The sequence below is a fragment of the Strix uralensis genome, chromosome 29 (assembly GCF_047716275.1).
Source record: "Strix uralensis isolate ZFMK-TIS-50842 chromosome 29, bStrUra1, whole genome shotgun sequence".
NCBI classification, from domain to species: Eukaryota; Metazoa; Chordata; class Aves; order Strigiformes; family Strigidae; genus Strix; species Strix uralensis.
The window spans coordinates 2,696,688-2,724,230 of NC_134000.1; the positions used below are offsets into that span (position 1 = coordinate 2,696,688).

At 44.1% G+C, this 27,543-nt stretch overlaps 1 protein-coding gene across 8 annotated transcripts in view; it reads right to left on the minus strand.

The window, feature by feature from the left end:
- Positions 1-27,543, minus strand: part of TSPAN18 (tetraspanin 18) — a 121,183-nt gene that overhangs the window by 14,433 nt on the left and 79,207 nt on the right. For 4 of the 8 annotated variants that reach the window (XM_074852561.1, XM_074852567.1, XM_074852563.1 and 1 more), the window contains 3 exons: positions 11,256-11,345; positions 5,471-5,562; positions 4,501-4,695 (listed from right to left, as the gene is read on the minus strand). In XM_074852561.1, the coding sequence (XP_074708662.1) occupies positions 4,501-4,695; positions 5,471-5,533 (258 nt within the window). In that variant the 5' untranslated portion in view covers positions 5,534-5,562; positions 11,256-11,345. Of the gene's footprint in view, positions 1-4,500; positions 4,696-5,470; positions 5,563-7,743; positions 7,796-8,956; positions 9,039-11,255; positions 11,346-19,494; positions 19,621-27,543 lie in introns of those variants that run through there. The other 4 variants (XM_074852568.1, XM_074852564.1, XM_074852566.1 and 1 more) reach the window with 4 other exon arrangements.

Consider the following 27,543-nt stretch of genomic DNA (forward strand, 5'->3'; position numbering starts at 1 on the left):
GGCGAAGTCCCCAGGACCTTGCCTACACAGAGTGCTCAGGTACCGTGGAGCATCTCCTGCCCGGGATGAGCACCGGGACTCCTGGGGGCTCCCACCTCAGACCCTCCTGCTCGGAGGTGGCATAGAAAACTGGTACACAGCTAGAAGTAAAACTTGAGTAGAGAGAAGAGTGTTGAAGAGAACAGATCTCCCAGAGCAGAAAAGCACTCGCTGACATCAAACAGCTCAGGACTCAGCCTGTCTTTGGGACCAATTCTCAGTTACGTTGATGCCTCATGCTAGTCTGATGCTTCTTCAGTTCATAACAAACAGTAAAAGGAACAGGCAGGGATGCGCCCTCTAACATCCTTAAAACAACAAATGTTTGTGCTGTGGAACAACTATGGAAACAGAGCAGAAAGTGGCTAGGTTCACACCCTCTCCAAAAATGGCATTTATTTCCATTCCTGGAGAAAAATAGTGGGCTTGAGGAACCATAAGTCTGAATGACATGGACATTTTTTATGTTTTTATAGACATGAAGAGAAACCACCATTTGAGAGTCAGCCCTTCTAAAATTCAAGGATCCCAAGAATTGGCCCACAGACTCAAAGATGATTTTACAAAACTGAGTGAACATTTAGAAATTAACTCAGATCTTGGCACCATGTGAGAAAACCAGGAGTGAACAGAGAACGCGGTAAGACTACATCACATGGAAGGTAATAAACATGTGGTACATGTTACCAATGAAGGTGGTTGAAGCAACAAGTAGAAATAAACACATGAGAAGTCTGAGTGGGTTTTTTGTGAGAGAAGGTTATTGAAGGTCTTTCTGAAACAGAAGGCAGGCAGATGGGGCCAGAAGTACTATTGTGATTCTCAAGCAATGATTTATAAACAGTGTCTGAAATGCTGTGCGCCGTGCATTTCAGTAATGGAGAGAGAATTCAAACTACCTGCTTGGAATGGGCAAAATGTTGTTTTGTTGTCAATTATCAGAGCTGTAAGCAATTTTTCCCCACTAGAAAAGCACACGTACCACCCTGTCCCATTTGTCTCCCTGCTTCTGCAGTGGAAACAAAAGAAAAGGAGCCTAGGCTCAAATGACAAAACAAGAAGAGTCAGATGAGCAGGGACTTCAGTTGCTAACAGAATGCCGTTGTGTGATTTTGCTGAACTAGTTAAGGCTATAATTTATTCTTACTGCTGGAGTTTTCTATGTGGCTTCTATTTTTCCTGCCCAGAGACTGTTTTAATTTCACCACAGGAGGGCAAAGAACAAGTGATGAGAATGAACGATGCTTTGCAAATTCACATCATCATCCATCAAGGGATCTCAGCATAGTCACTAAGAGGTCTAAGGTGGTGATCAAGTGATTAATCCCATCACCCTGCTAATTGCATTTCATTTACTGATTACTGGGAGACACACGTTCACCCAAGCTCCAGCACAGCTCTGTGCAGAAGTGGAAGCAGCCATTCTCAGATTATCTCTGATAAGCTTCATTATCATTCCCAAACTGATTTGCACTTACACTGTGCAGTGTGCATTACAGATTTGTAACAGTTACTGTAGAAAAAACACGAGCAGCCATTAGGGCTGATGAGAAAAAGAAGATGCTTCATCAGGGTTTCAGAACTTGCTCTCATTCTGCATTTTAAGGAGAGGCAAAATCTGCTTATTATGCTGTGCGTCCCAAGATTAAGTTGATTACTGATATACAAGAGCACTAAACAGGCAACTGGTTAATGCGTGGGGGACAGCAGCCTCACATTCAAATTCATGCTTGAGACCCAATACTTGGACCTGGGTACCTCCCACATCCAAGGTGAACATCCTCGCACGTTGGCCAAAAATCCTGTCGCAGCTCCTGGTGATGGTTACAGGTTTACCAGAAGATTCACAAATCAGTGTTTCATGTTTCTTTTTCACAACTCATCTGCTGTTCCAGTTTCAGCAATGCTCTTCCAAAAAGAGCAGCAACTGCCTTTAACCCAAAGGACCCTCATTTTCATTCTGAAAAGTTTCAGGGGCTACTTCATCCATTTTGCAAGAGTGCAAAATAGGACGTCTGCACTCAAAACTAAGCCAAATGAAGCTAACATGGACTGTTCTGGTTGCAAAGCTGAACTCAGTCCTGTGGCGCAATGTTGTAGGCTCAACAGCACTTTGGATTCTGATTTTTATGGTGTTCTTCTGCAGTCAGGGGGTCTTTAGGACAATCCAGAAGTTATTCAATATCTGACTTGCAAGGCCAATGTTTGTTGCTTTTTGTAAGCCAAGTCCAAATGCTGGGAAATCTAGAACACTTCACAGCCTTGTGCTTAATGCAACATGTTAAGTTCCATGGTGATTTTTTTTTACCAAAAGACAAGCAGCTTAATGAAAAATAAAAGCCCTAGCAAACACAGAAGCCAGAGCCTAGAGAACATGCATTTGTTCATCTGTCTTGTCCCTTCTATCTTCTGTTTACATTTGGACTAAAAGCTTCGAATATTCATTATGCATCACTCTGAAATCTCACTCAAGCAGCTCTCTGGCTCATCAATTCTTTAACAACTTTGTAAGTGGACTTGATTTGATCTAGCAACTTCTCCCCAAGTGCCACCCCCTTGAAGCCTAACACTCTCCGTTTTGCAAGGTGTTCCCAGTCTCTCTGGCATACGGTCATGAAAGGTTTGCTTTTTCAATGCCTAGAACTTACTCCCATCAGATTTCTGTTTTCGCAGATGTTTTATGTATTTTAACATCAGTGAGTGCGGCTCCCAAAAAACCAGAAATTAGCAACATATCTCTTCTTACTTGCTATCAGCACAGATCCTCATCCAAGTGGTTCACTGATGTTGGACATGAGGTAGCAGGTTGTTTAACAGAGTTGACTTTGATACCAGAAGCCCTGGAAGACCTGATCAAAGTGTAACACTAATTCCTCATCCAGTAATTAGAGTTTGTCCTGGTCTAGGGCATTACTTCTAGCCCATATATTACTCACATTCCAAGTTTAAAATAAAATAATAATAAAAGTAAATAAATAAAGCAGAAGGGCTCAGAACTATCTCTAAGAATGAGAAAAGTAAAACCACAAAATTAAGTGCACTGGAGTGTAACTAAAACAACAGGAGGACCATTCAAACCATGACGTAATCTGTGATGTTAAATCCGGAAAAAGCATGGCCCAGAGCTGCCTTCCCGCAGCCAGGGCCCCAATCTGTATGCAGTGGACGTGATCCAAACTGAAAATATCACTCCCGCATACACTTACAATCAATATTTCTCATCAAACATAACTTTTAGTTTTTTAATGTGACAAAGACAGGCTTTGAAGTAACCTCAGGTTCATTGGGCCTGATCCTTTGCATTTTATTAGGTTTCTCTGAGCAGATCTCCATGATTTCACAGGCGACACATTTGATTTTCTGATTTAATTCTGAGGTGAGTCACTAGAAATCAAATCCATGGTGGCTTCCAGAAAAGGGTTCTCATTTGCAGGTTATGAATTCAAGGGGAGGGTGAGCCAAGGGCCCAAGAGAATTTATCTCAGTGAAGCCACGCTCATCTCTAGGACAAAATGGTTTTGCACTCAAGAAAGAGGACTTTCCTGTTCTATTTAGAGACAAGCCTCTTTTGCACCATGAAGCAGCTGTGCAAGATAGAATCATAACAAAACACCATAAGATCAAGATTATAAAAAAACCCCAACAAAACAAAAAACAACAACAAAGCCCCAACAGACCCAGAGGGAGAAAGAAAAGGTCACATTTGACAAAAATGAAAAATAAAACTAATGATCTTTGTCTGTCAATACATAACTGGTAATGCCATCCAGTAAGAGATAATGGCTGGAAACCCTGCAGTATCAGAACTTATGGCAGAGGTCAGAAGTGACTTATTTTAGAGGCCAGCTCTTTGCAAATAGTACTTGACCACACAGGCTAAAATTTAACCCTATCATTCAGGGGAAAATTTGCCCCAGGATGACAAACCTGGTTCATTTTAGGAGGAGAGTAGGCTGCATAAGGGAGTGACGAGCTGTCGAGAGCTGCAATGACAGGCCACCATGCAGTTCTGAGCTGGGAATTTCTGCTGACATGGGGAGCTCCGTTACACAGACGCTTTGCTCTACGTATTCCCTCTGCTTTGTTGTGTGCCACTAGGGAATGTATCCACAAGTGGAGCAGTGGGTTTTGGGTGGCCAAAAGAGGACCATTTTTGGTCACTCTGTAAAAGTAAAAAAAAAACCAAAAAACAAACCAAACAACCAAATAGGACCCTTTTGAAACAAAGCTTAACACGGTCAAAATACACTCCCAGACTCCATACCCACTGGGCTCAAATTAAGAACAGGGAAAAAGCAAATTCTCTGTATTTCTAGCTGCATGTAAAAGTACCCTAAGCCTATTTATTATCTAAGGGAATAATGGCTACAATAACAGACACTCACTCACAGCATCATCTACCCAGTCACTCCCACTCTTGGGAAGCACCAAAAGGCCAACAGGAAAAGCAAGGACACTTACAAAAAGCAGGAGGCATTTGTTCTCACGGATGGCACCACAGCAGCCGAGGAAACCCAGCAGAAAGAGCATCGCTCCCATGGCCAGCATGATGTACGCTCCCGTGAAGAGCAGAGGGTTGGCAGCCACTATCTCTCGGAAACCTGTGGGATCCACAATGACCCAGATCCCAACTCCCAGTAGGCATGCTCCTCCCAGCTGTCATGGCACAAGGAGAGGAGAGAAAGGGGTAGGTCAACATAGAACAACTGTTGCAGAAAAACTGGACTCGTTGCTATCTTTTGATCAAAGGGGTTCACTCGGAGAATCTACGTTTCTCCGTGGCATATATTCTCCGCTGAGCAGGTGGCTGCTGAGATGCTACTCTGAGTATCGCTTGCTCACTAAATGAACCATTTGCAGCAAAAGCACCTTTCCTCCTGGACACGTCACTCTAGCAACTGTTTATGCCCTCCCTAATGCTGAAAGACTGAGTCCCGAGCTGCTGCCACATCTGTAGGGGACAGCCCAGTGAAGGGGCACATGGAACCATCCCCGCCACAGAGGCCAGGGTGGCTGGGTGCTCCCACCCTTCCTGTCAAAGGCAAGAGCAACAGGGTCACCGAGAATGACTCTACATGTGGTAGGAAAATGACTGTGTTTCCTAGTGAAAACCACAGCCAGGGCACCCAGGGCTAGAAAACAATTTATTTTGCCATTCAAGGATAGAACATGTACACCACTAGTTACAGCTTTCCTTCTGGTCTCCCTTGTCAAAAACAGGAATAACTCAGACAACAGTGACCACTGTGCTGGCTTAGTGAATATCAGAGCATCTTTGGACGCTGCAAAACCCTCAGTGATTGCTAGTGCAAAGCTGAGGGGATATTCTGTACCATGGCAACTTTACCAAATTACAGCCTATCCTGCTGGGGAGCAGCAGGCTGCTGGAAACAGGAGGATTCAGAAGAGAAAGTGGATTCTAAATACTTACAAATATGAAGAAATTGAAAAGAAACATCAGGTACTTCATGCAGCTCAGACAGTCTCCCTCCATGGTCTTCAGGCTCCTTGATCCAAATCTTCCTGCAAAACACCAGCACTTCCTCAGCACACTCATTTTTTTATTGGAGTGACACAATCCTATTTCCATTTGTATTTCCCCCAAGATCCTGCGGAGTTCATTATACAGAGGAGCTAGTTTCTTACCTGAAGAAGGCAATGTAGTGCAGCCTAGTAGGAGGTAATGATCACTGCTAAGTCCCTTTGCATTCTTACAGGTCTAACGGCAAACGCAGATGTGAAGAGGAAGGTTGCAGGAGAGGAAAGATCTAGCTTTGTTTGCAGAGTGAGATGCTAGGGGAAAAAATATCCCTCTGCACATGAAGATATTTTTTTTCCCAGTCCCTAAAGCCTGTCAAGTCTAAGACGCACTGAATGTACCTGCCTACTCCACGCCAAAAAAAGGTCCTATCGACACAGAAGCCAGAATAAGCTGTGCCTGTTTGAAAGACTCACAAGCAAGCATTTGGGACGGTTAGCTCCATCCAAGCTTTCTCCACAGAATGAATGCCACACAAACATGGACAACATTTCAGGGAAACTGGTAGACGTTTGGACGAGCTGGGCTGAGAATGACTGCAGTGTGTGGACATGCCAGGGCCTGAGAAGGCTGTCCTCACACAGTTACTCAGCCTGGGTTACAACTTTTACTTGTCCTGTAATGTGAAATGTTACTGTGCCAGTGAAGTCCTGGTGCTCTACACCCCACCCTGGACAGGTCTTCTGCAGGCAGAGCCCCCAGATCAACATTGGTAAGCTTTTAAGACCAGGAAGAAATGCTAAGGAATTTTAACCAGTTTTGAAACTCCATTTCTGAACTAGACAACAAACTGCTTAAGACAGTTATTGGAAGAGCACCTATAAATCCTGACCAGGTGAGGCTACACTGGAATAAGGTTTCCGCTTGCTGTTTAATGAAGTGACTGTTTCCTAATATGCAATTATATCACCAAGTACTCTAGAGGGATAGACAAATAAATACATAAACCAGTAAAACTTTCACTGAAACAGAAGATAATGCAGTCATGGCACCGTGCACAGATGGATGCATACGTATGCAAACACAGAAGCACAAGTCTGCTTAGCTCCCTAGAGAAGCCTTCCCGAAGCCCACATGCTTCTTAACGCATCTCTTTCCCTTTCTCCACTGCAAATGCCATTCCCTAAACAGACCTGCCTCCAATGATATGCTATGTTAGCAAAGTACATTCAATTCACTTAAAAAGAAAACAAAATAAATTATCCAAGGTTTTCACCAGGCCAGAAACAAAACTCTTTCTTTCACTCCCTCATTGCTTTTATTAATCCCTGAAACTTGGGAGTGCTGTAGAGCCTTGTGGGGTGCTTCCCTCCATGACCATGGGAACTGCTCTGCTTTAGCCAAAGACCTTAGAAAACCCATGGCAGGCAGAGCTCCCAGCAAGGGGCTGCCTGAGGTAAGAGCCAGATTTTTATCATACAGTGTGTGTTTGCTGCACTTCCTTGACTTGGTTTAAAAATCAAATCAGTTCTTTCCTAGTGGCAAAACAGGCAGAGACACAGAAGCTCATGTGGACACGCAGCTGCTTTTCCCCCCTGCATCTTCACATACCTGGGGCAGGACAGCAGCGTGTCTCTGCTGTCTGGGTACTGCCCAGGGAATCCCTTCTGCTAGAGGAATCCCAAGAAGATCCAAAAAGTCAGTCTTACAGTCCACCTCACTTCTGGAGAAACACATACCTGAATCTGAACCTGAGAATGAGGGCCATATTTTTCTTTGCAAAGTTTATTTTCTTATACCTCTGATACACAACTGTTCTGCCCAGAGAGACTCAAAGCCAAGACCACGACTGCAGGAGATGAAGTGGGGCACAGAGCTCTGACGTGGGCCTGAAGGAGATGCCCACAGCTTCCTGATGGTGTTTAAAGCCATGTCTGCAAATCTCACAGAGAAAGGAGATCTTGAAGTCCAAAAGGGTAAGGAGCTGGGGAGGGAATTCTTCAGTTTCATGGTTCATAGTGAACCTTCAGCTCCACTAAACCATGAGCTTGGACACTATAGTAAAGAAGGATGTGAAAATACATGCAAATCAATAGGATACTGGAACTTCAAGAGCCCCACAATTAGTGGCATCCAGATGTTCCCATCAGCACACAAAACAGTTATACTCCAGTGAAACAAAGGATGGCTTAATTTCAGTATATTAGCCAAAGTCTGAGAGTTACCTGAGAAACTTCTAAGTCCTGCTGTCTTGAGCACTCACCATATCATAGTAGCCTTAGGCAAAAAAGGAATAAAAAACAAAACAGTTTAGCCCTATTGTGCCACTTCACATCATTCACACTCACCTCTCTGCAGAGACACCCACAAGAAAAACATTGCCTGTTGACCAAGAAGCAGCAGCTCCTGAGTCTAACGCTGTCTTGCTGCTTTGTAGAGTTGATAAATCACAGTCCCACCTTACTTTACTTTCCATCTCTGGGTCTGCTTCCTCTGCAAGACGAGCAGGTTCCCTTGCAACCACCCCGATTTACATGAGCTGAGTACAGGCCTCCTTTTCTTTTCAAAGACAAACCTAAGCTACGACTCCTTGCATTGCTCCTGCCCGCGCATCCGCTCAGTATGTTCAAATGTTTTCTAGGTATGAGCAGGGAAGGGAGACTCTTAATCCGTTGAGCAATCAGGTCCTGAAAACTTCACTGGCAGGGCCACGCAGTCAGTAACCTGGGAGCAACGTGAACGCACGGACACTCAGCTTTGACAAATGAGGACTCCCTTGTTTGCCTGGGCAAGGAATTGTCCCTAGTGGTGGTGCTGGGCTCAGATCTGCAGTTTCTAAACCCACCACGCTTCACACAGCAAAGCAATAACTAAGCGCAACCCTACTAATTGTGCTGTGCTTCAAGCCAGGAACACACCCAGTGGGGCTTACAAATCCCAAAGCCCTTCCACTCAGGATGTGCAAATGGAAGTCAGTGGCAACAGTATGAGGTCTGGGCTGGCACGTCATGAGCCTCCACACCATAAGAGCTCAATGCAAACTTCTAAAAAATGCCAACCCACTGATCTGATCTGAGAAACAGGAGCTCTGAGCAACTGTTTCAGTGCTGGAACTTCGAGCTTGGAGAGACCCACACGTACCAGCATAACACACCCTTCCCAGTTTCTGCTGGGTACCCAGATTCCCCGACAGCACATGCAAGATAACCATTTGGATCCTGTGATCGCACTGCTTAAAACACAGCAAATCAATCAAAAGCATGATCTGACCTCTTATGTAGCACTTAAAACTGTTTCGCGTCAGAGCTCAAGCACTGCAGCGTATATGAAGTGTATTACCGTCTCGGTGATATATGCAGTAGTGCTCTAGACTTTGAAGAGCATATAACTAATGCTATTTACAAACAATGCAAGCAAAATGCCAATAAAGTTACTTACAAATAATGTAATTATGAAACCATTTGTGCCAACTGCTGCCTTACTAATTAGCTGAAGGTACCTGAAAGTCCCCGATGACAGCCTGCATGGAAAAAATAACTGACATGAGAGGACATTCCTGTCCCACAGAGCTGCTTTTTCCTACCACTTTTCTTTTTAAGCCATACACACAAAAGGCAAATTCTGTAAGTTACTCCTACTACGCACTGATGCAAGCGCGATAAAGACGCATATGTCTTAATCTACCTTTTAAAAATATCTTCTCTTCCCTCCTCCAGGCCCCAAATTTGTGACAGATTAAGTTCTACTCTGCAGGAGACATTTAACGCTAAGTAAACATTAACAGTCAGAACTGCAGAAGACAGCGGCTGACAGATGCTCTCCCTGGCTTGTCCCATCTCAGACCTGTGAGACATATGAAATGCATTTGTTTTTGTCTGAAATGTAGCTATAAACGTTCATCTTTTTCTTAGGCAGATTATTCTACATTTCTCCCACCCTAATACGAATTTTATCTGCAAAGTGATGGGGAGGTTAAAAATCCCCAGGCAGTGTAGCCAGGAAACATATCCCAGCTGCTGTAATCAGTTAGGAATAAAGGCTAGTTTTTCAAGGCAATGCATTTTTTTTGTTCTCCAGCCACCATTTATTTCCTTCCTTCTGACATTTGCTTTTGCATGCTTGCAGCTACCTTGAACTTCACATATCTAAAGGCAGCTGCTCAACCACAGCCCCAAAAACTGCTTCTAAGTTTCTCTTTGCTACCACTGACATTTCCATCTACCCCCATATCGCTTTCACACTGGATTGAAACCCGCGGTTTCACTTCAATTGCCCCTTTACCCTTGCCTTGGAGATGGAATCACTGAAAAACTTAAGTTTGGACAGGACCTCTGGGTGCTGCTGAGTACAAACACTCCCTGCTTCCAACCTGGGCCAATTCCAAAGTTTAATCCAACTTCAAAGTTTGACCCTGAGCAACCTGTTGTCATTATTTAAGTTTTGAATATCTCCAAGGACTGAGATTCCCCACTCTCCCTGGGCACCACTTCCAATGTTTGACCACTCTACTTGTGAAAAGATTCTTCAAAACAGCTGTCCAAGGAATGAAGAGCATCCCTTGGATGTGCCGGTCTATCAGAACTTTCAGGAGCACCTTATCTTCACCAGTCTCAATCCTTGCATCTTCCATATCATGCCACTCCTACCCTCTGCTGAAAACAAGTGTGTAAACCATTTTCCTTGCCTACCATTCCAACCATGTAAACCCATCCCTAACATAATTCTGCAGACTATTTGTATTTCACTACATAAGATTCAGACATTGTGCACCTCCCTGATGGCTTATCACAGTCTCCCCATCTCAAATACTTGAAAAAATCACAGATTGACCAAGACTGGAAGAGACGTCTCAAAGTCACTTTGTCCAACCCTCATGCAAACCACTTTTTCAGTCACTTCTCCTCTATCATATTGTCCATCTATCTCTTCTTTTCATGTAAATGTCTCCTTGCCATCAACATGCACGAAGACCTTGTCCACTGAACCGATCCATTGCTTCCTTTAAAACCCAAGAACCAGTTCTGCAGTACCTCCTACAAAATTTTAGCCAACAGCTTGAGGAGCAGATGGTGCTAACTCACACCCACTTTCATACTGATGCCCAATGCAACCAAGTAAAAACAGAAGACATGTTTGAAGCTCTCCAGAACCACTGCCAGACAGCCTTTAAAGGAATTAGAAAATGGGGACCAAGTCAACGCATCAATTTCTAGAGGCTGTCCCAGCTGAGGTGTCACTAGAAATGTCTCTGAAGCTCTAAGGTGGGAGCTGGCAACCTGGCATCGCTCCATTGTGTCCTCTCCCCAGCAACACGGCAGCCCACCCTTTGGCTTGCAGGTACGGAGCCTTGGCTCAGCGTACTTCCTTCCTTCATGGAGTACCCTCTCCCAAGGGGATTTCTGTGTTCATTATCTGCAAGGAGTATCCAACTTCTTTAAACCAAAGTCGTGGGGTCTGCTAAGAGAACATATCTAACAGGTGCTGTCTTCCAGAAAACCCTCTCAGAGTACTATTTCCACACAGTCTGCTCCTCTAGATAGAGCAGAGATGGGGGCAGTTTAATTAGGAGATCAAAGGGGGATGACTTGCAGCAGTACACCCTGCAGGTGACGTGATGGCAGATGAGTTGTGTATTTCTTACCCGCCTCCTGCACACCATGGCTATACATAACCAGCCTTGACAGAGATACAGAGAAAGCATCTGGCACGCAGAAAGAAAGAGCTATAAACAACTCACCTTCACAAATCTTGGGACTTGAAGCACAGTGTCTATTCTAGTCTTTAATTGTCTGTGTGTCCCATGTATCTCTTTCTAGCCAAGCTTGTCCTGTAAGAGAAAAATATGCAATTACTGCAGAAGTCAATAAAATGCAATCATGTTAAATACACAATTTATTAAAACACACCATCTTGATGAATATGCTCAGTCTAATTGCCACCTTAATTTAGTGTACATTAGCACTAATGAAGAGCTTTTAATACTCAGTGAGGGATCCAATTCCTCAGAATCTCTTTAACAACCTTTGGGGTGTTTTAAATGCCCACAGACCACATGTAAATCTATAGTCCCATTACACATGCACCTCATACCACAACAGGACTAGATTAATACCAGCTGCACCTTCAATATTTTATAGGAGGTTTAGACAAACTTTAATCTGCTGTGACTTTACAGCCCATTTACCAGGAAAATGGAAAAGGCAGAGGAAGGGAGATGGAATGCATCTTTGGGAAGCCCAGCCCGGCCGTTAGGAGCAGCGGCCTGAGATGCTGGGCGCTATCCCTCGTTCTTCCAGGCAGCTCTCACACCAAGTTGAGCAAACTATTTCTTCTCCCTCTGCCTCACTGTCACTGCCTGGGAAGCAGCAGCAGAGAGGAAGGGTGAAGCCACTGTGCTGCCTGCCCAAAGGCATTAGATAAACCGGTGCAGGCAGAGGGACCCAGGTACAGACCGCCACTGCCCTTGAGCTAACAGTTACAATTTTCTCAGTAAATTTTAATTTCTGCCTGCACAATGCTAACGACAGTCTTTGGCTAGGCAAAGGTGAGGTGAGACTACAGACTAACGTGCAAAGCACGCCTGGTTGACTGTCACTTTCTCAGGGCACCTTCACCGGGGTTGTTTTTTCCACCCATCTGACACAACCCCAACCCCACACTGTGGGGCCTGGGCAGCCTTTAACTATTCAAACAGCACCCCATGCCATAAGGGTCCAATATTCACAGAGGGTTGCTCGACACTGTCACTCACTCACTCACCCTTCGCAAATCCTTTTGGAATACTCACAGCTTTGCTGAAACCACTGCTTCCCTGCGAGGGATCAGATAAGTCACCCTGCTCTCTCACTGCTCGCGTTTCATCATGATTTCTGGAGGGGGTGCATTCAACATCTGTTTCCCACAAACATTTGTGAATGCGCCTTTGAAAATTGCCTCCCATTAAGACTTCTGTGAGTAAAAGTCTATCGTTTGTTGCTGGCAGGAAGCGAACAAAGAGTTTCAAGGTGGCTGAAACTATTACAATATAAAACATATAATGAATATTCATAGACTTTTTGTTTTGCATGAATCCCTCATATTTAATGTCCTTCCTCTGTCACTGTGGACCTACATCTCTGAATGATGAGTAGGGATGGCTTCCCTTTTGAAATCTGGAAGGTACAAACATCAATAGCAAATCAACCCATCTCTGCTGCAACGTACCGAAGGCATCTGCTGACCGGCGGCTGAATTGCCCCACTTTACAATGCTGTGTGTGAATGAAGGCTGCCCCGGATCAGCACAGCTCTGCCACCAGTGTGGAAGAATGGAGGGTGCTATGTGACCAGCTGGGAGACGGCTGCGGCAGGCGCAGGGACCTCCGGAGAAGGGCTTGGACTGTCTACAGCTAGGATAAGACAGTGTCACTACCTCACAGCAGAGACACCCTTTTTGACAGTCAGAGCCCAGTGCCCGCCCTTACCTTTTTATCTTTTTCTTTTGTGTGTGGGGACACTTCATCCTGTGTTTTGCATGTACAGTTGAGAGACAACTTCTTCAGTTGTCCCATCTTGTGATGCCACTATCCTGGGATAGCTGCTGCCAGGAGAAGATGGCTCTAACTCTGAAGTAGAGATGACACTGTGCTATATAAACCTATCATTAGGAAAATAACCAGAATGATAGGATTCCTGCTCCTACTGTGTGTGCATATAATTACATCCCTACAAGCCCTCAAAGGTCTGCGTGGGAGAGGAATTTTATTTTTTTATTCCTCTTAAGTCACAATATTTTAAAGAAATTACAGCACCGCAGAGAGCGAGCGAGCTTAAATGCTTCAGTAGGTGCCAGCAGGTGCTGTGTCAGAAGGGATGAAAGAGTGTGTTTGGTGCCAAACAATAGCAATACTCCATCTTACTCTATGGCCCTAAAGGGGAGGAAGTCCCTGCCAAACAGACTCTCTTTGGTTAATAGCTACGATTTTGTCATTAGGGAGAACTGCAGAAAGTACAAAACCACCGTGCCTAATTGTGACTCGAGCAAGCTGATGCCTTTAATTACAGTCGCTGGGGAAATGCAGTGGAAGCTGGAGCAACGGCCGAGGCCGAGCATCCTTCCTCAGGCCACGCTGCCTCAGTGGGCTGAGCAGCCACGCTTGGCCCCTTCCCCTGTCTCCTTGCTCATCTCACAGCCAACACAGACATCAAGTCTCTGCACTGAGCACTGGCTTCTCTTCACATTCGGTGCTTTTTGAGCAGCTCTTTGTGAGAGCAGGTTTTGATGAAGGAAAAGCAGCTAAACTCGTGGCTCCCACTGGTGTCATGCACCGAGACAGCTGGAGAGCCAGAGCAGAGAGGGAGGGGGCAGAAAGAGGCTGATATAGTCAACAGGTAGCAAGTGAAACAAGAAATGAATGGAGGGTGCAAGATGGAGAAGCAAGGCCTGTCTTTGGGAGAAATCCAGTCTTCTGCATGTTAACTAGTGCAGGAAGGCCATGGGTGTCCAGCTTCACAAGTGCCTCTAGCTGCTGCCAGTCTCCTTTGCTCACCACATTTGCAGGATCTAGAGGAACTGAAACACATGCCAGCACGTACGTTCAGCCAAAGGAGAAGCTGAAGACAGAAGTCATGTCCTGCTGGATTTTTATCCAGCATTTATTATTTAGTGCTTTTATGGTGAAGGGTGAAGAGAAACACCTCTGTGGAAGCAGGATCAGATTAATATCACTCCCTTGCAATGGCTTCAGAAAAAAGTAAAACATTTGCTGCTCCTGAACTGGAGGTCGGCACAAGCTGTCAGCCCCATGAATTATCCTATAACTATTGCTCCTACATAAATAACTAATTGCACTGGAATTTCATAGTGCTTGCATAGCAGAGTCATTGCTGTGACACGAATACATTACTGCATGTAAATCCAATTAGATTCCAAAGTGCACTGTGTAACTATAATCGGCCCCTGCGGAGCAGCGATGAGGGGACCTGCACAAGGCCATGCAACTAGATACTAAATTAGAGTCAATCTACCTCCTCTTTAGTTGAGTTAAAATGTTAATGTCACTGTAACACGGGCCCATTTACCAGCAATGACTGCCTTGCCTTGCAACACTGCAGTGAATGAGGTAGTTGCAGTGCCCGGGAGCATTTAATTCCTCAGTACATTTGAGTGAGCAAAGCCCTTAGGGGCATCTTACACCTTAAAACAATTACCCGATTGGCTTTTATAACACTAAAATCAGATGAGGCTTGGGATGGTGTTTAAATGAATCTGAGCTGGTGCTCCTAAAACTACCCTCAGTTTCCTGCTCAGGGTTCGGGATAATGGGGCCACATCCCTTCCTGACTCTTTGTCTACTTTTAAGAAAGACACATTTCTGCCACCAACAGGCTGTGCCTAACAACACATCAGTCACACACGGGAGGAAGAAGAGGACTGGACTGAACCTCTTACAGCATCATGTAAATAACACCAGCTTTCCAACAAAACCACTCAAACAACACTTACTACCTATGTTTTATATTTGCAACTTTGCACAATGTCTGCGTAGAATACAAGAGATCATACGGAGGTAAGATCTCCCACACGTACACGGGCATTCAAAATGGAAACTCCGAAGTCCCAGAGCAGAACCGATTCTCCCAAATGTTGTAACATTTGGAGAAGTGCTAGGGTACGTGTTTGAAGTGCCAGGATAGCATGAGGCCACAAACCACTCCGTTTCAACCAGTGCAAATGTGCATACAGCACTGTTCGAAACATGAGATGCTCGCTTTGGCCCCTTCCCAAGCAAAGTTCAATAGGTAATCATGTCTGGCTCTTTCACACAGCTTTTCCACACAAAATATTGCATACAGAACCAACACATCTGATAGCCTGCAACTCTTTTAAGTTCTGTTCCTTAAAAAAAGGCCTCAGATAGCTCACAGGTGTATTTTCCCTTGTATTAACCGCCGTACAATGGAACCATATGGTACTGATTGTCTGTCTTTCTAAAACAGATGACCTGAAGATTATATGCACTGATAATATAACAATATTAATTCTGTTTAGCAGATAAGAAAACCAGGGCTAAAAGGGGAATGTATGTGCTAGATGTTCTGACTCACAGTACAGCGCTCTGTTCACCAGTCCATACTGAGACCAGTCCCAAACCCATGAAAAAGTCGACAAGTTACATTCTTTGACAGGCATCTTCTGTTCCAGAAAGAAGTCTACTTAGCATACCAAAAGGGAGGCGGCTAACTTTGGCCTCCTATGTCTGAAAATATTTCCCTTCAGGTTGGAATAAATGTCACCCTCCCGAGTGGATCATGGAGTTGCATCACAAGCCAAGTGACATTATCCACTGTCATGTCAGATACTGCCAAGTGTTGAAACACTCCATATGTATGCGTGGCATTCCAGACACTTAGGGCATTTAACATGAAGTGTAAATGCCTGCCACTTTTTCCCTGAGCCTGACACATCTCACCTTTACAACAATTGACTCCTCGGCACTCTTTTCTAGTCTCTTTTTCTACAGCCTTGCTTTGTTTGCAGCAAATGCCTCAGTAGTTTGTGACATTCATGATTGTTTTGAAAGATGCAGGAATACATCTCGGAAAGCTGGGCAGTTGCTGTGGCAACCTTGTCCTCCTCAGACCATGACTTCCAATATTTTAAGAAGTTTCCTGATACTTTGCAGCTTCAGGGAAACAATGCAGAGGAAGAACATGATTGATTTTAAAGTAAGGAAGCCATCAAAATGGATTACTATGAGCCACAGGGCCTTGTCCTATCAGAAAGATGATGATGATCTCTCCTTAGCAAGGAAAAGCAGCCCCAGATCGGCTGGGCAGAGGCATAGGCAAGGGCCCATGGGCGAGGAAATTTGAAACCCCAGCTTTTATCATCCATTTTAATGCTGAATGGAGCTCCAGATCAGGAGGTTAACTTTTTTCTCCCCCCACTGTTCTCAGTGCTTTTTCATAAGGCAGAGGTGGGGAAAAAGAAACCCCCCCTTTAACACCATTTAATTGGGAGACTAATAATCTTAATTGGTTTTAAGAAATAAATCCCAAACAGAACTTTGAATGCACTAACTATTTTACAGAAAAATGAAAAATAAACTATCTTTGTTCAAGGTAACTGCCTACACAGACGTAAAAACAAAACAGTCAGTTTAGTCAGGTTTAGTCAGTCTAGAAAAGCAAAGGTTAGGAGAAACATCCTGTAAGAAAAGCAGATCTTAAATGAGGGATCTCAGTAATACTAATTAAACCAGAAAATAATATTGCTGGAAATCTAAGAAGTAGCATTATTTATCTGATTCTGGTCATCTTTTAAATGTTTTTACAAGAAGAATAATAATGCATCCCAAATTACCATGGATTCTAAACACAATAGGAAATTCTTTATCCCACAAAGCTCACAATTCCGAGTGTTTTATTTATTTAGGAAATAAATACATTTCACAAGCTATAGGTGTGATAGGTCCAGGAAAACTTGAATGCAGCAAAGATCATGAGAAACTACTTAGGGAAGACAGGCAGACGTGAAGTCTAAGTTAGCCTGCTTATAGCCAAATTGATACACATCTCATATATTCCATGCCCAAATCTAAACTGAGTTACACTGTAATCAGCACCTTTAACTTACTCTAAGACATAAAACTGCAGCTAATGGGGTTTGAAAGATAAATGTGACTGATCTCAATCACTCCTGTCCCAATTAAGGTATGAACACCCACCCGATGTCATTTGCTACAGATATTTCTGATTTCTGATTAAGAACGGGTAAGAAGGAGCAGAGAGAGAGCCATGGCCACAGCCCACAACAAAGCTTCAGATGTTCTGCAGGAAAATAAACGACAGTTAATGAATCCCATAATCTTGGCATACATGTTTCTAAATGTCCTCTTTTCCTTCAAAAGATATATAATCTAGGCGCTCCAGCAACGATCAGGTTCCAGGCAGACAAAAGACCCTCAGCACAATTCATACGTACATGACAGGAGTAGAGGGACTAAGTGAGATATGAGCCAGGACTCACAGGCTGGCTCCCAGCTGCTTTTGCGTTCCCAATGGATAACAGATACTGCATCAAGACACACAATGTCATGCTAGTGAATTTGCTGCTCTCTTAACACCTCATTTTTATCTCCATCTGAACTTATTTTGAAAGCATGCGGTTCACTGTCCCCCTTCTCCTTTCTCTTTTGTCCTTACTCATGGCAAGGGAAACATGAAAGACAGCATGGCTAGTTATTGTTAATGCATCTGAAAGAGCAGACATTAAAAAGGGGGTTATTCTGGAACACGCCATGGTTTTCCTTGCTATTCGCACAGGCAGTTAATGATCACCCTAATAGCTTCTCTCTCTGAAGTCATAATAAGCTTACAAATGAACCCATTCAGCACATATTAAAAAGCAAGGGATGCTCCTTTGATTATAGCCTTTATGGAAATCTCCAAGTATTTGTTTTGTTGCTGCACAGCCGCAATTAGGACATGCTGCTGGGAGCCGGCTCAGCTGCCGGAGCGGTGGGCTTTGGAGACACCTCCCAGTGCCATAGCAACACATCCACCTCTCCCAGCATCAGTCACGGGCAGCCCGGCTGCCGGCGAGCCCAGGCGAGCACACTTCAGCACTTCCAGGAGCTAAGAAATAAAAGGTGCCTAATTAAACTTGCTCCACTGATGCCTCGACCGTGTTTATGAGGTGACATGGACAGCCCTGCACTGCAGCTCCCGTGCACGAGAGCTCAGAGCACGGCGTGGGGTCATGCAGCCTCCCAGCATCTCTCCATGCCCCAATCTGGGGGGTCTTGGGGTTGGAGGCAAGAGCTTCGTGCTGCAGGGAAACTAGGCAGTAAGTACGTTGGAGAGTCTTGAGGAGGCGATAGCTTAACTTTGCTGAGGTGAGAATATGGGGGAGCTCACTTCCATCGCTGCCTGTAACACTTCCCCCACAATAATCTCATCCTTCCACATGCGGGGAGGGGAACCGAGTAACCTTACGAAAATCTCCTTACCACTTAACTGCTCAGAGGTTGATCCAAATCCCACTTACGTTGCTGACAGACTTAAAACCTTTTCAGGGGAGAAATTAAAAAAAAAAAAAAAAAAGAATTTTTAAGGATATAAAAACCTAGCAAAATCAGAGATCTAGTCTTCATTAAGGTTTGAATCTGGGTCAAATATTTAATGTTATCTAAAAGTTAAAAGAGCATGCTTTTTTCCCCCCTAATGAAGGGAGCATCATAAACAATATAGCCTCTTTCCCAAAACATCCTTATTCCCTAAGCACAGTGCTTCTGCAGCAGTCTTAAGCGGTGAGACTTGGGGAGCAATTCATTTTTGCACACAAAGACAGCAGCTTACGTGCTGATAACATGGATGCCCAGGCTTTCAGATAGCCTCAGTGGGGTGACTTTCACCCACAAAAAGTGTAACGTCTCCTGTAGCACTCTAAAACAAATGGCTTCTACTTTGCCTGAAAGGCAAGGCCTTTGTATGGAACAGATATTTTCTACATCTCCAGGAGACTGGCTGGGGTTAAAGCAGGTCAAACCATGTAATACAGATAGCTTTGTGTTGATACTACCCACGGTGCCTATTAGGAAGGCCATAATTGTAAGAAACCATTTCTCAGCAAGGATATTTAATACAGTGCCAAAGAGTCTCCCCAGGCAGGCTTTGTTTTAAGGTTTGTGAGCTTTGGGGGGAAAGGACTGTATCTCTCCTTGTGAAGCGGTTCAGGTTTTTAGCTCTATTGTAATCTAAGTAACACATAACGGCAGCAGTGGAAACTTCACTACCAGCATCACTTGCAAGCAGACTGGGTATAGCCTGGGGCAAAACCTGAAGCACCATCAATCATACATACATATATAAGAATTGACATGCACCAACAGGGCATCATAAGAACTCTTTCAAAACTGAAACGGCAAATTTAACCATGGAAATACTCTGGATGCTGATGAATTTTCTCGTACTCAGTTTTCACTGATATTTTACCTGCTAGAAGTCAGGAGTTAGTTAGAAACTGAAGACATAAAATCTCCTCTAAATCAAATCGGGGGGGCTGGAATAATTCCAAATGTATCAGTGAATGATGAAGGCATGAACAGCTCACATGGCCCTAAAACGGAACAAAAAGCAATCTGTAACTGGGCTGCTGAACGCCTTGCTCTTCGCACCGAAAAGAAGCAAGAACACAGTCTGACCCATCTGTCAATTCCTATTTTTACAAATCTAGGCAACCTTTTTAGGGAGGACAACAGAACATGGTGATAAAACCAGATCTCCTGCAAGGGGCAGGACTCCACAGGCTAACTTCCACATCAGTCAGGACTGCAAAATCACACCAGTTTGCTGTGGCTGAAGTTCACTATACCCCCACCTTTGCTACGCATCTTTTCTCGATCAGCATGAAATTTGAAAGCAATGCTGCCTTTCAGCTAAAAACTGTATATTTTGCAAGTATCAAAACCAGGTTTGCAGGGCAAACAGCCAAAGCAGCCCAGGTTTAGGCCTGAAAAAACATAGGGAACAGCAGGCTGTTCAAGCTATTTCCAGCATGGGGAGACAGACCTTCTAGGGCATTATCCCAGTGAGGCTGCGGAGTTGCTCTGTGCTCTGTATCAAGGACAAGAAAAGTTGTCTCAAGTGACACAGCATTTAAGTGCCTCTTCTTCCATCACTGCTGTCAGCATGGGGAGAATCTTTCTGAAAACATTGTGGAGTCTTGCTGTGCAAACGTATTTGACGATAAATTTTATGACAAATTTCAAAACAAGATTTGTGGTCACCATTCTGCATGTCTGATGATACACAAACCACCTTGCATCAGATAATACCACTTAAGCCTTAGATTTCTTTCCACATTACAGTCTGAAAGCCCTTTATGAAGCTCAATATCCTTTATAAAGCTGACATGGCTTTGCTCCAGGATATCCAGCAAGTGTCCTGGGCAGCTTCTGTGGTCCCCTGCCTAGTGCTCACACCACTTTATAGCTCCAGTTCTCCTAACATCTCTCACAGAAACTCACAGACTTTGGCAAATCATTTCAAGTTGGTGTGTTGTCATTGTCCCCTGTATTTAATATAATTAACAACACCACTTATCTGCCACTCTGATTAAATCCAACAGATTTAATTCAGTATCCTACGAGAGGTGCCAGGCTGCCTGTACTGAAAGCAGTTGAGAAACTAAGTACCCAGAAAGACAGTATTCAAAATACTGCCATTTTTAGATGAAAACAAGCATTTTGAGTCACTGCCAGTGGTATTTTAAAATGCTCAGGTACAAGACCCCAGGTGGGGTCCTTCATATGAACCACACAGTTCTGAGCTCATGGCAACTGGACAGAAAAAGATCAGATGGCTTGTACTCCTCCTTTGCCATGTTCTCCACAAAGATGTGCTCAAACCTGTGAAACTAGCCATCTAGGGCTGATGTCTCAAAAAATGCTCCCCTGCAGCCCTCACACAGACACCTCCTGCAAGTTTCTTCTGTGGGTTCACACTATAACCTCCTCACTAGGAGAATTCCAAGTCAGTGATCTACTGACAGGAAGAGAGACACAGCAAACAATTTCATCTTGAAGGCAGACACCATCCACAACACAGCTGAGGTTCCTCCCTGACCAGCATTACCAGTGCCCCAGGGCTCCCAGTCAGTACAGAGGTTGCACTACAGGCATTGGTGTACTGGAGGGAAAGGGTATTTTCGTTAGGACCTGAGAGCTATTGCCAGCCCAATGTATTTTGAAACTTCACCTTCGGCAGAGCAGCCCATACACCACCAAATCCCAGGGCATTTGGGATCAAGGATCAGTAACCTGGCTGCTTAAATAGAGTCTGCGGGGTGGGTGTGTGGGAGCTTTTAAAAGATGCAGGGTTTACAGCTGCTCCCTCAGAAGTAGCTCAGGAACAAAAGTTTTCTAGTCAGCACAGACTTGATCAAGAGCTTGAGACAGGCACTTCCAAGTACCTGACACTCAACGCAGAAAAGCTGCAGTGCAAGACTTCCCCCAGTAAGGGACCACCTACTTGCAGCCCTTGGGAAACAGGTTTGTTCTTACATCTTTTGGATGAAGCGTATCAATCTGGACACATGGTGCGCTCATGTAAATTGGCCTTTCGATACTTCTGTTTCTGTTTATTGGCACCAGCCTCTCCCATGCAGGGCCCATATTTTAACCTCCCATCCTTTCGAGCTGTGCACCCAAATGCCCTAGAAGCAAGTGCAGCTTGCCTGATGAGATGGAAGATGAGGTGCGGAAGATGCACAGAGAAATACAAGAGGCAGGAGATGTGCTTAGGGATCTCTCGTTTCGATGGGCTGCGCTCCTTTTCTGAGACTGCACACTCCCTGTGGGCCAAGCAGAAGGCAGGTGATGACGTTGGCCCACCACATAAAACCCTGCAGAAGAGCTTTGCCTCAGCTTGTCCTTCACCAGTTTTGCTACGTAAACGCAGCTCGTCGGAACTGAGCACCCCTCACCAATGGAGCTGAGCCCTTGAGCCCCAGGAGGGGCTTTCCCCAGAGCTCTGCACCTGGGGGAGCGAGCGTGACCTTACCTTGCCCTGACTGACCGACTGAACCACCACCACCCCCAAGTAGGGGTTTGCTGGTATTTCTCTTCCTCATCAATTCCACTGCTTCAAATTTTGATTGAGACTGTATTCCATCTTCTATTTCCTAACCTCCCCTCTCCGCTGCAATGCGCTGTCTCGACACTGTCATCTGCACCATATCTCGGACACCATATTCATCTTTTTTGTCATCTGATTTTTGCATATGAGTTTGTCATTTAAATATCTGATTTTTCTCAGAAGCATCCAAACAAAACGAATGAAAGAATAAAAGTGAACACCAAGCAAGCCCCCATTTAAGCATTTTGTATATCCTGTATGAAACACCAGTCCTGAAATTCATTTTTTGCTGAGATGACATCTTCTCATATAATACATTATCTTCCCATTATCCCATGGTGAAATTGCTCGAGTTTCTCAGCTAATACTTATCTGCTGCTTTCCCTGCTGTCCTGGAAGATTACAAATGAATTAGGTGACTCCAGAGCATTTTGGGGTAATAGCCAGGATATCCTTCTGGTAAAGAATGCAAGTCAGAGGTGACCAGATAACTACAGAATCTATCAGTACCGATCAGGGATTCATTTCTGTAAATCAATGTAATACTGCTAAACCTATACCAAACACCCAGAATAATGACTTTCTCACTACTTAAATCTTTACTATTGGCTCAGCGATTCTGAAATGGACTATTGTTTGGTCTAGAGATTAAAAGAAAAAAAAAATCAATTTTAGGACGGGATTATTTTTTAATGTCACATCTCATTCAGCCATTTAACAGGAAAAAATTACTACACTGGTGAATATGGTATCAGCAATAAACCTACAAAACAAACTGATTTTAATTAGGGTGTTGACGGACAAGGGTTTGGCTGAAGACTGAGTATCTGCTTCAAGAAGTATGATACATTTATACGAGTCACAGGCAAGATAGGGAATAATTTATTTCACACATCCTCTGTTTATTTTAAAGACAGAAAATGCAGGATTTAGTTCATGAAGGCAGCTTTAAGTTACCACCTGTGGTTATTACCTTAGCTTTGCTTTGGAGACCTCCATTTTACAGCCTAGCTGTAGTGACTTACAAAAACAAGGGAATTCGCCTGGGGCAAAGGGTGCTTAACCTCGGTGGGTTTGACAATGTCTTTGCTCAGACCGTGTTTCATTTTCCCAACCACACAACCAGATCATGGCCTCATCAGAGAGGCAGCTTCTGCTTCGAGCGAGGCCACATTTTTCTAGCTGAAATCAAATTATATGTCACAATCATGTTCCCTTTACAGCCTCAGTTTCTTTCCTACCGTACTTGAAGGCTTAGTGAGCAATTTAATAGAAACTTTATAACGCGGGGGCTTTTTCCTTTTTAAAGATGATGGATCTATCCTTTTTGTTAACAGATCTAAATGTAGATACACCAGAAAAATTTGTTCTTTCCCATAAACTGAAGTAAGCCATATTGCAGTAGGGGATTTTGGCACTTTAAATATGCAGGTAAGAGCTAAATTAGCAACTCTGCATAGCACAGAACAAGGTTTCTTAGCATCTGTCCACTTTAAACAGTGAGCTCTTAAAACAAGAGCTCTCAAACCAGTACAGCTTTCTCCAAATCCCAGAGCAAAATACCATCAAAAAACTTTTTGTCCCACCAGTTTAAACACGGGCACTTTAAGCTTTACATGGCCATTAAAAAATACACACACACGAACAAACAAGCAAAAACCACAAGGAAAAAAAAAAAAAGAAAAAGGAAAAAAGGTCCACGTAGCTATGACCTATAAAAGCATTACTTTACATATTATATCAAGAAAGTAGCCTTAATTACAAAGCTGAACAGATTCTGTGACCACCACAAAATAAAACAGGCACTTGTAATGACACAGTTGGAAAAATAGATAGCAATATCAAGAGAATAAACAAACAAATGGCTAAATCCAAATCTACCAACCTTCCCCCAGCTCATCCTCGTGGTAAACATGAGCGGAGACCAACTTGCCACCCAACCCCAGCGTCCCTGCGGCAGCCTGCTGCTCCACACGTGTGAACGCTGGGCAGCTTCTGGAAACGAGCGCAGGCGAGACCTGGGCCAAGCACGGATGCTCTTACTCTTGGATTTGCTTCACAAAAAAGGAGAAAGCCACTGCAGCTGGAAAGCTGGGGTAATGCTGCTCCTGTGGCTCCAGCCAACCAGCACCTGGGAGCTACAGGTTGTAAGAAAGAAGGTTGCAACTAAGCAGTATTCAGAGGGGCCCTGCGCTGTGCTTGCACAGTAATAAGAGATGATCAGATGAACAGGCAGCCCCCTGACTGTGTAATAGATCGTCTGGGGAAAAAAAAATGCACTTTTTGTCCAATACACCACCTGAGATCATCATGTACGTCCATGGCAAAGGAAATGGAGCCCAAGGAAGCACACCCTGCCCCGAGGAGTGTGGGACACCACCTAAGGCAGGCTCCCTCTCAGGGAGGGTTACACATTTCCAAGTCAGTCCTGAAAAGACACTTTCCACAAGGCCACTGACCTGCTGGGCAGAGGTTAGCACCAGGGACGTGCTATCATACACAACAGCAGGACAACGAGACAACCTGTAAATTTTGCAGCCTCAATTCTTCAGCAAGGCTGGTTTTCAAACTACCGAAGATAACTAATGAGTGCAAGCAAGAGAAGGTCTGTTTTGTCTTTACAGCTTCAAACAATAGCACAGTGATAGGAACTTTACAGATCTCAGGTATTACATGACCTACACAAGAGCCCAGGCCCTGAGCTCTTTATCACAAGGTCTCTGTTCAGAACAAAGCCAAGTCCTACCAGCTCCTCTTAAGTGACTCTACGAGCATTTATGAAAAGGACAGTAAAAGGGACAGCAAATGGTTTGCTAATAAAGGCTGATTCTGAGGTGCACTATGAATAGAGGAGAGGTAGCATAATTACATTATTAAAGGTAACTGAGATCACTGCCACATTGTTGTTTGCTCTTTAAGCTAAAATAGTGGCCATAATTGGGTGTAAAAAAAGAAAAAAAAGGCCGGAGAAAATGTTCTGCTTTTGCATAAGTCTGACTGCATGATTATAGGATGTTGGAGATGTCTAAGAGGGAGCTACTGAATATTTAACCTTAGAAATGGAAGCCTGGTTGTCTCTTGTCCTGTTAACATCCACACGTATCTTCCATTAACTCTAATTAGGGCTAACGGGGTGTTCACATGAGTATCTCCATAATTAATGTTAATAGCAGTTACGGGCAAACGTTGATAGACGATGAAATGCCAAGTTTCTTCTCCAGGGTTAAACACTCAGCAGCCTGTCTGTCTCTCCTTTCCATTTCCTCCCGTAAGGGCTCTCTAATCAATCACACGTATCCAGGCAGTCTTACACACCGAGCCTTGCAACAAGAGACACACACAGCCATAAGTAACAGCACATGCTGCTATTTATACAAAATATAAACACAGACACACAATACCTGACACGTACTAGACTGGTTCACTTCTGTATGCTCACAGTGTATACGCAGTGCAGACTGACACATCCCTTTTTCTTTCAAGATGCCCAGGCTTCACAGAGGAACAACACTGTTTCTATCATATATTAAGTCATTTTCAATTAACAAACCAAAGAGCAAACAAGATTATAGCAACAACCTCAATTACCCTTATTAATGCCATTATGTCACCCTTAGTTGATAGACTATGCTATATTCTCAAATCAGACATTATTAACAAACCATTAAATTTGTAAATGAGAACAGCAAAATTATCTGCCATAATCCCAACAGTAATAATAATGCACCTTCTATTGTGCTTCTGGCTCGAGCCCTGAGCTCTGCAGCAGTAGTTAATTTAAAAGCATTAACAGACTGCTTCCAGCCAGGGGTCATTTGCTAGCACAAAGTCTCGCTCTCTGCTCTCTTATCCCATCATAAGTGGAGAATTTCCATCAAACTTGTGCAATTCTGGAGCTGAGCAGATTTATAAACTGCCTTTAGTTGGGAAAGTATTTATAAAGCCTCAGGGAACCAGAGGGCTACTCTGCTGTTTCCCTCATGAGTTGCAGCTATTATTTGTAGAAACCTTATGATGCTTTGCCAGGGACTTCACAAAGGGACAAAAAGCACCAGAAAGAGGAGTGATGGGGAGAGCCTGTGCAGGCAGCTAGGCGGGGAGGAAGGCGCAGGACAAAGTCCCACTGGTGCTGGCCGTTGGAGCCAGGCAAGGAGCTGCGCTTGTGGAAAATCTGACTCACACATCTAAACCCTCCCTGCGCCCCAGTGCTAGCAGTCGCTGGTCCTTGCACGCTTTGGGGCAGCTCCACTCACAAACCACATGCGGGCATAAGTCCCACCGAAATTAATAGGTGCTTTCTCTAAAGGATGAGAAAAAAAAATTAATTTGTGTATTTGTCAACTCACCTATACTGGCCCCATGCTACACTAAAGAAGAGACATCTCCCAGGACCCATCTTAAATCAGAACTGGATGTATTTTGGCTTTGCTGTGTGAAAACAAACTTTTTTTACTTGCTTTGTTTTCTGCCTTGGGGAATTAGTGACTCAGGCAGGATGCTGAAGACTCAGTGGGATTTATTTTTCATCATGTTGAGGATGGTTTTGGTTTTTTTTATCAGGCACGTGGGCTTATTAATGCAGCTCCACTCAGAATAAGATTTTCAATAAACCATTTTGCCCCCCCAACTTTTCCTCATAAGTTTATGGGGGGAGCATGGGGAGGTTAGCATTCAGGAAAGCAAGGCATGGGAAGCACAGAAGGCACGGATCGGAGGCGTGCTGGCTGTCTGCAAAGGGGAGAGAGCCAGCTATCCTTCCAACGCACAGACCTCTTTGCCATTCCCTTCTTAGCCCCTTTTGTCAAAGGGGAGGATCACACGTGGCTCTTAGGATGGGCCCTGATCTGGGAAACCCCTGTGTTGCCTTTTTTACAGCACTCAGTCCCCACACCGCATCCCTCCTCTTCTGGTTCCACATTCCACCCAGACTTGTCTGAAGATACATCCATGGCTTGCGTTGATGCACCCACCTCGCTGATGGATCCTGGGACCCACAACTTCATGAAAGACTTAAGTGTCTATAGGGGAAAAACCCTCCCCTTTTCTTGGTCAGGTTTGATTTACCAGAGGTACTTTTCTGTATCCACACAGCTTTTCTCAGAAAAGGAAAATAGAATATTCTTTCCCAGAGCTGTAGGACCAGCAAAGATTTTAACTGTAGTCAATCTGACCAAACACAGAACATTTCTTCCTAAATAATGAGGTCTTTTTTGAATATATTTTGAATATTTATTATATACTATTTTTTACAATCACCAGAAGCAGTGGAAATGTATTTAACAGCAGCAGAACCAGGAATGACCAGAACTCTGTATTACCTGTTACAACACCAGCCCCCACTCCACCCTGCTCATACTCACGGCATTTAAAAAAGCAGAGTGACAAAGAAAATATAGTCAGTAAAAG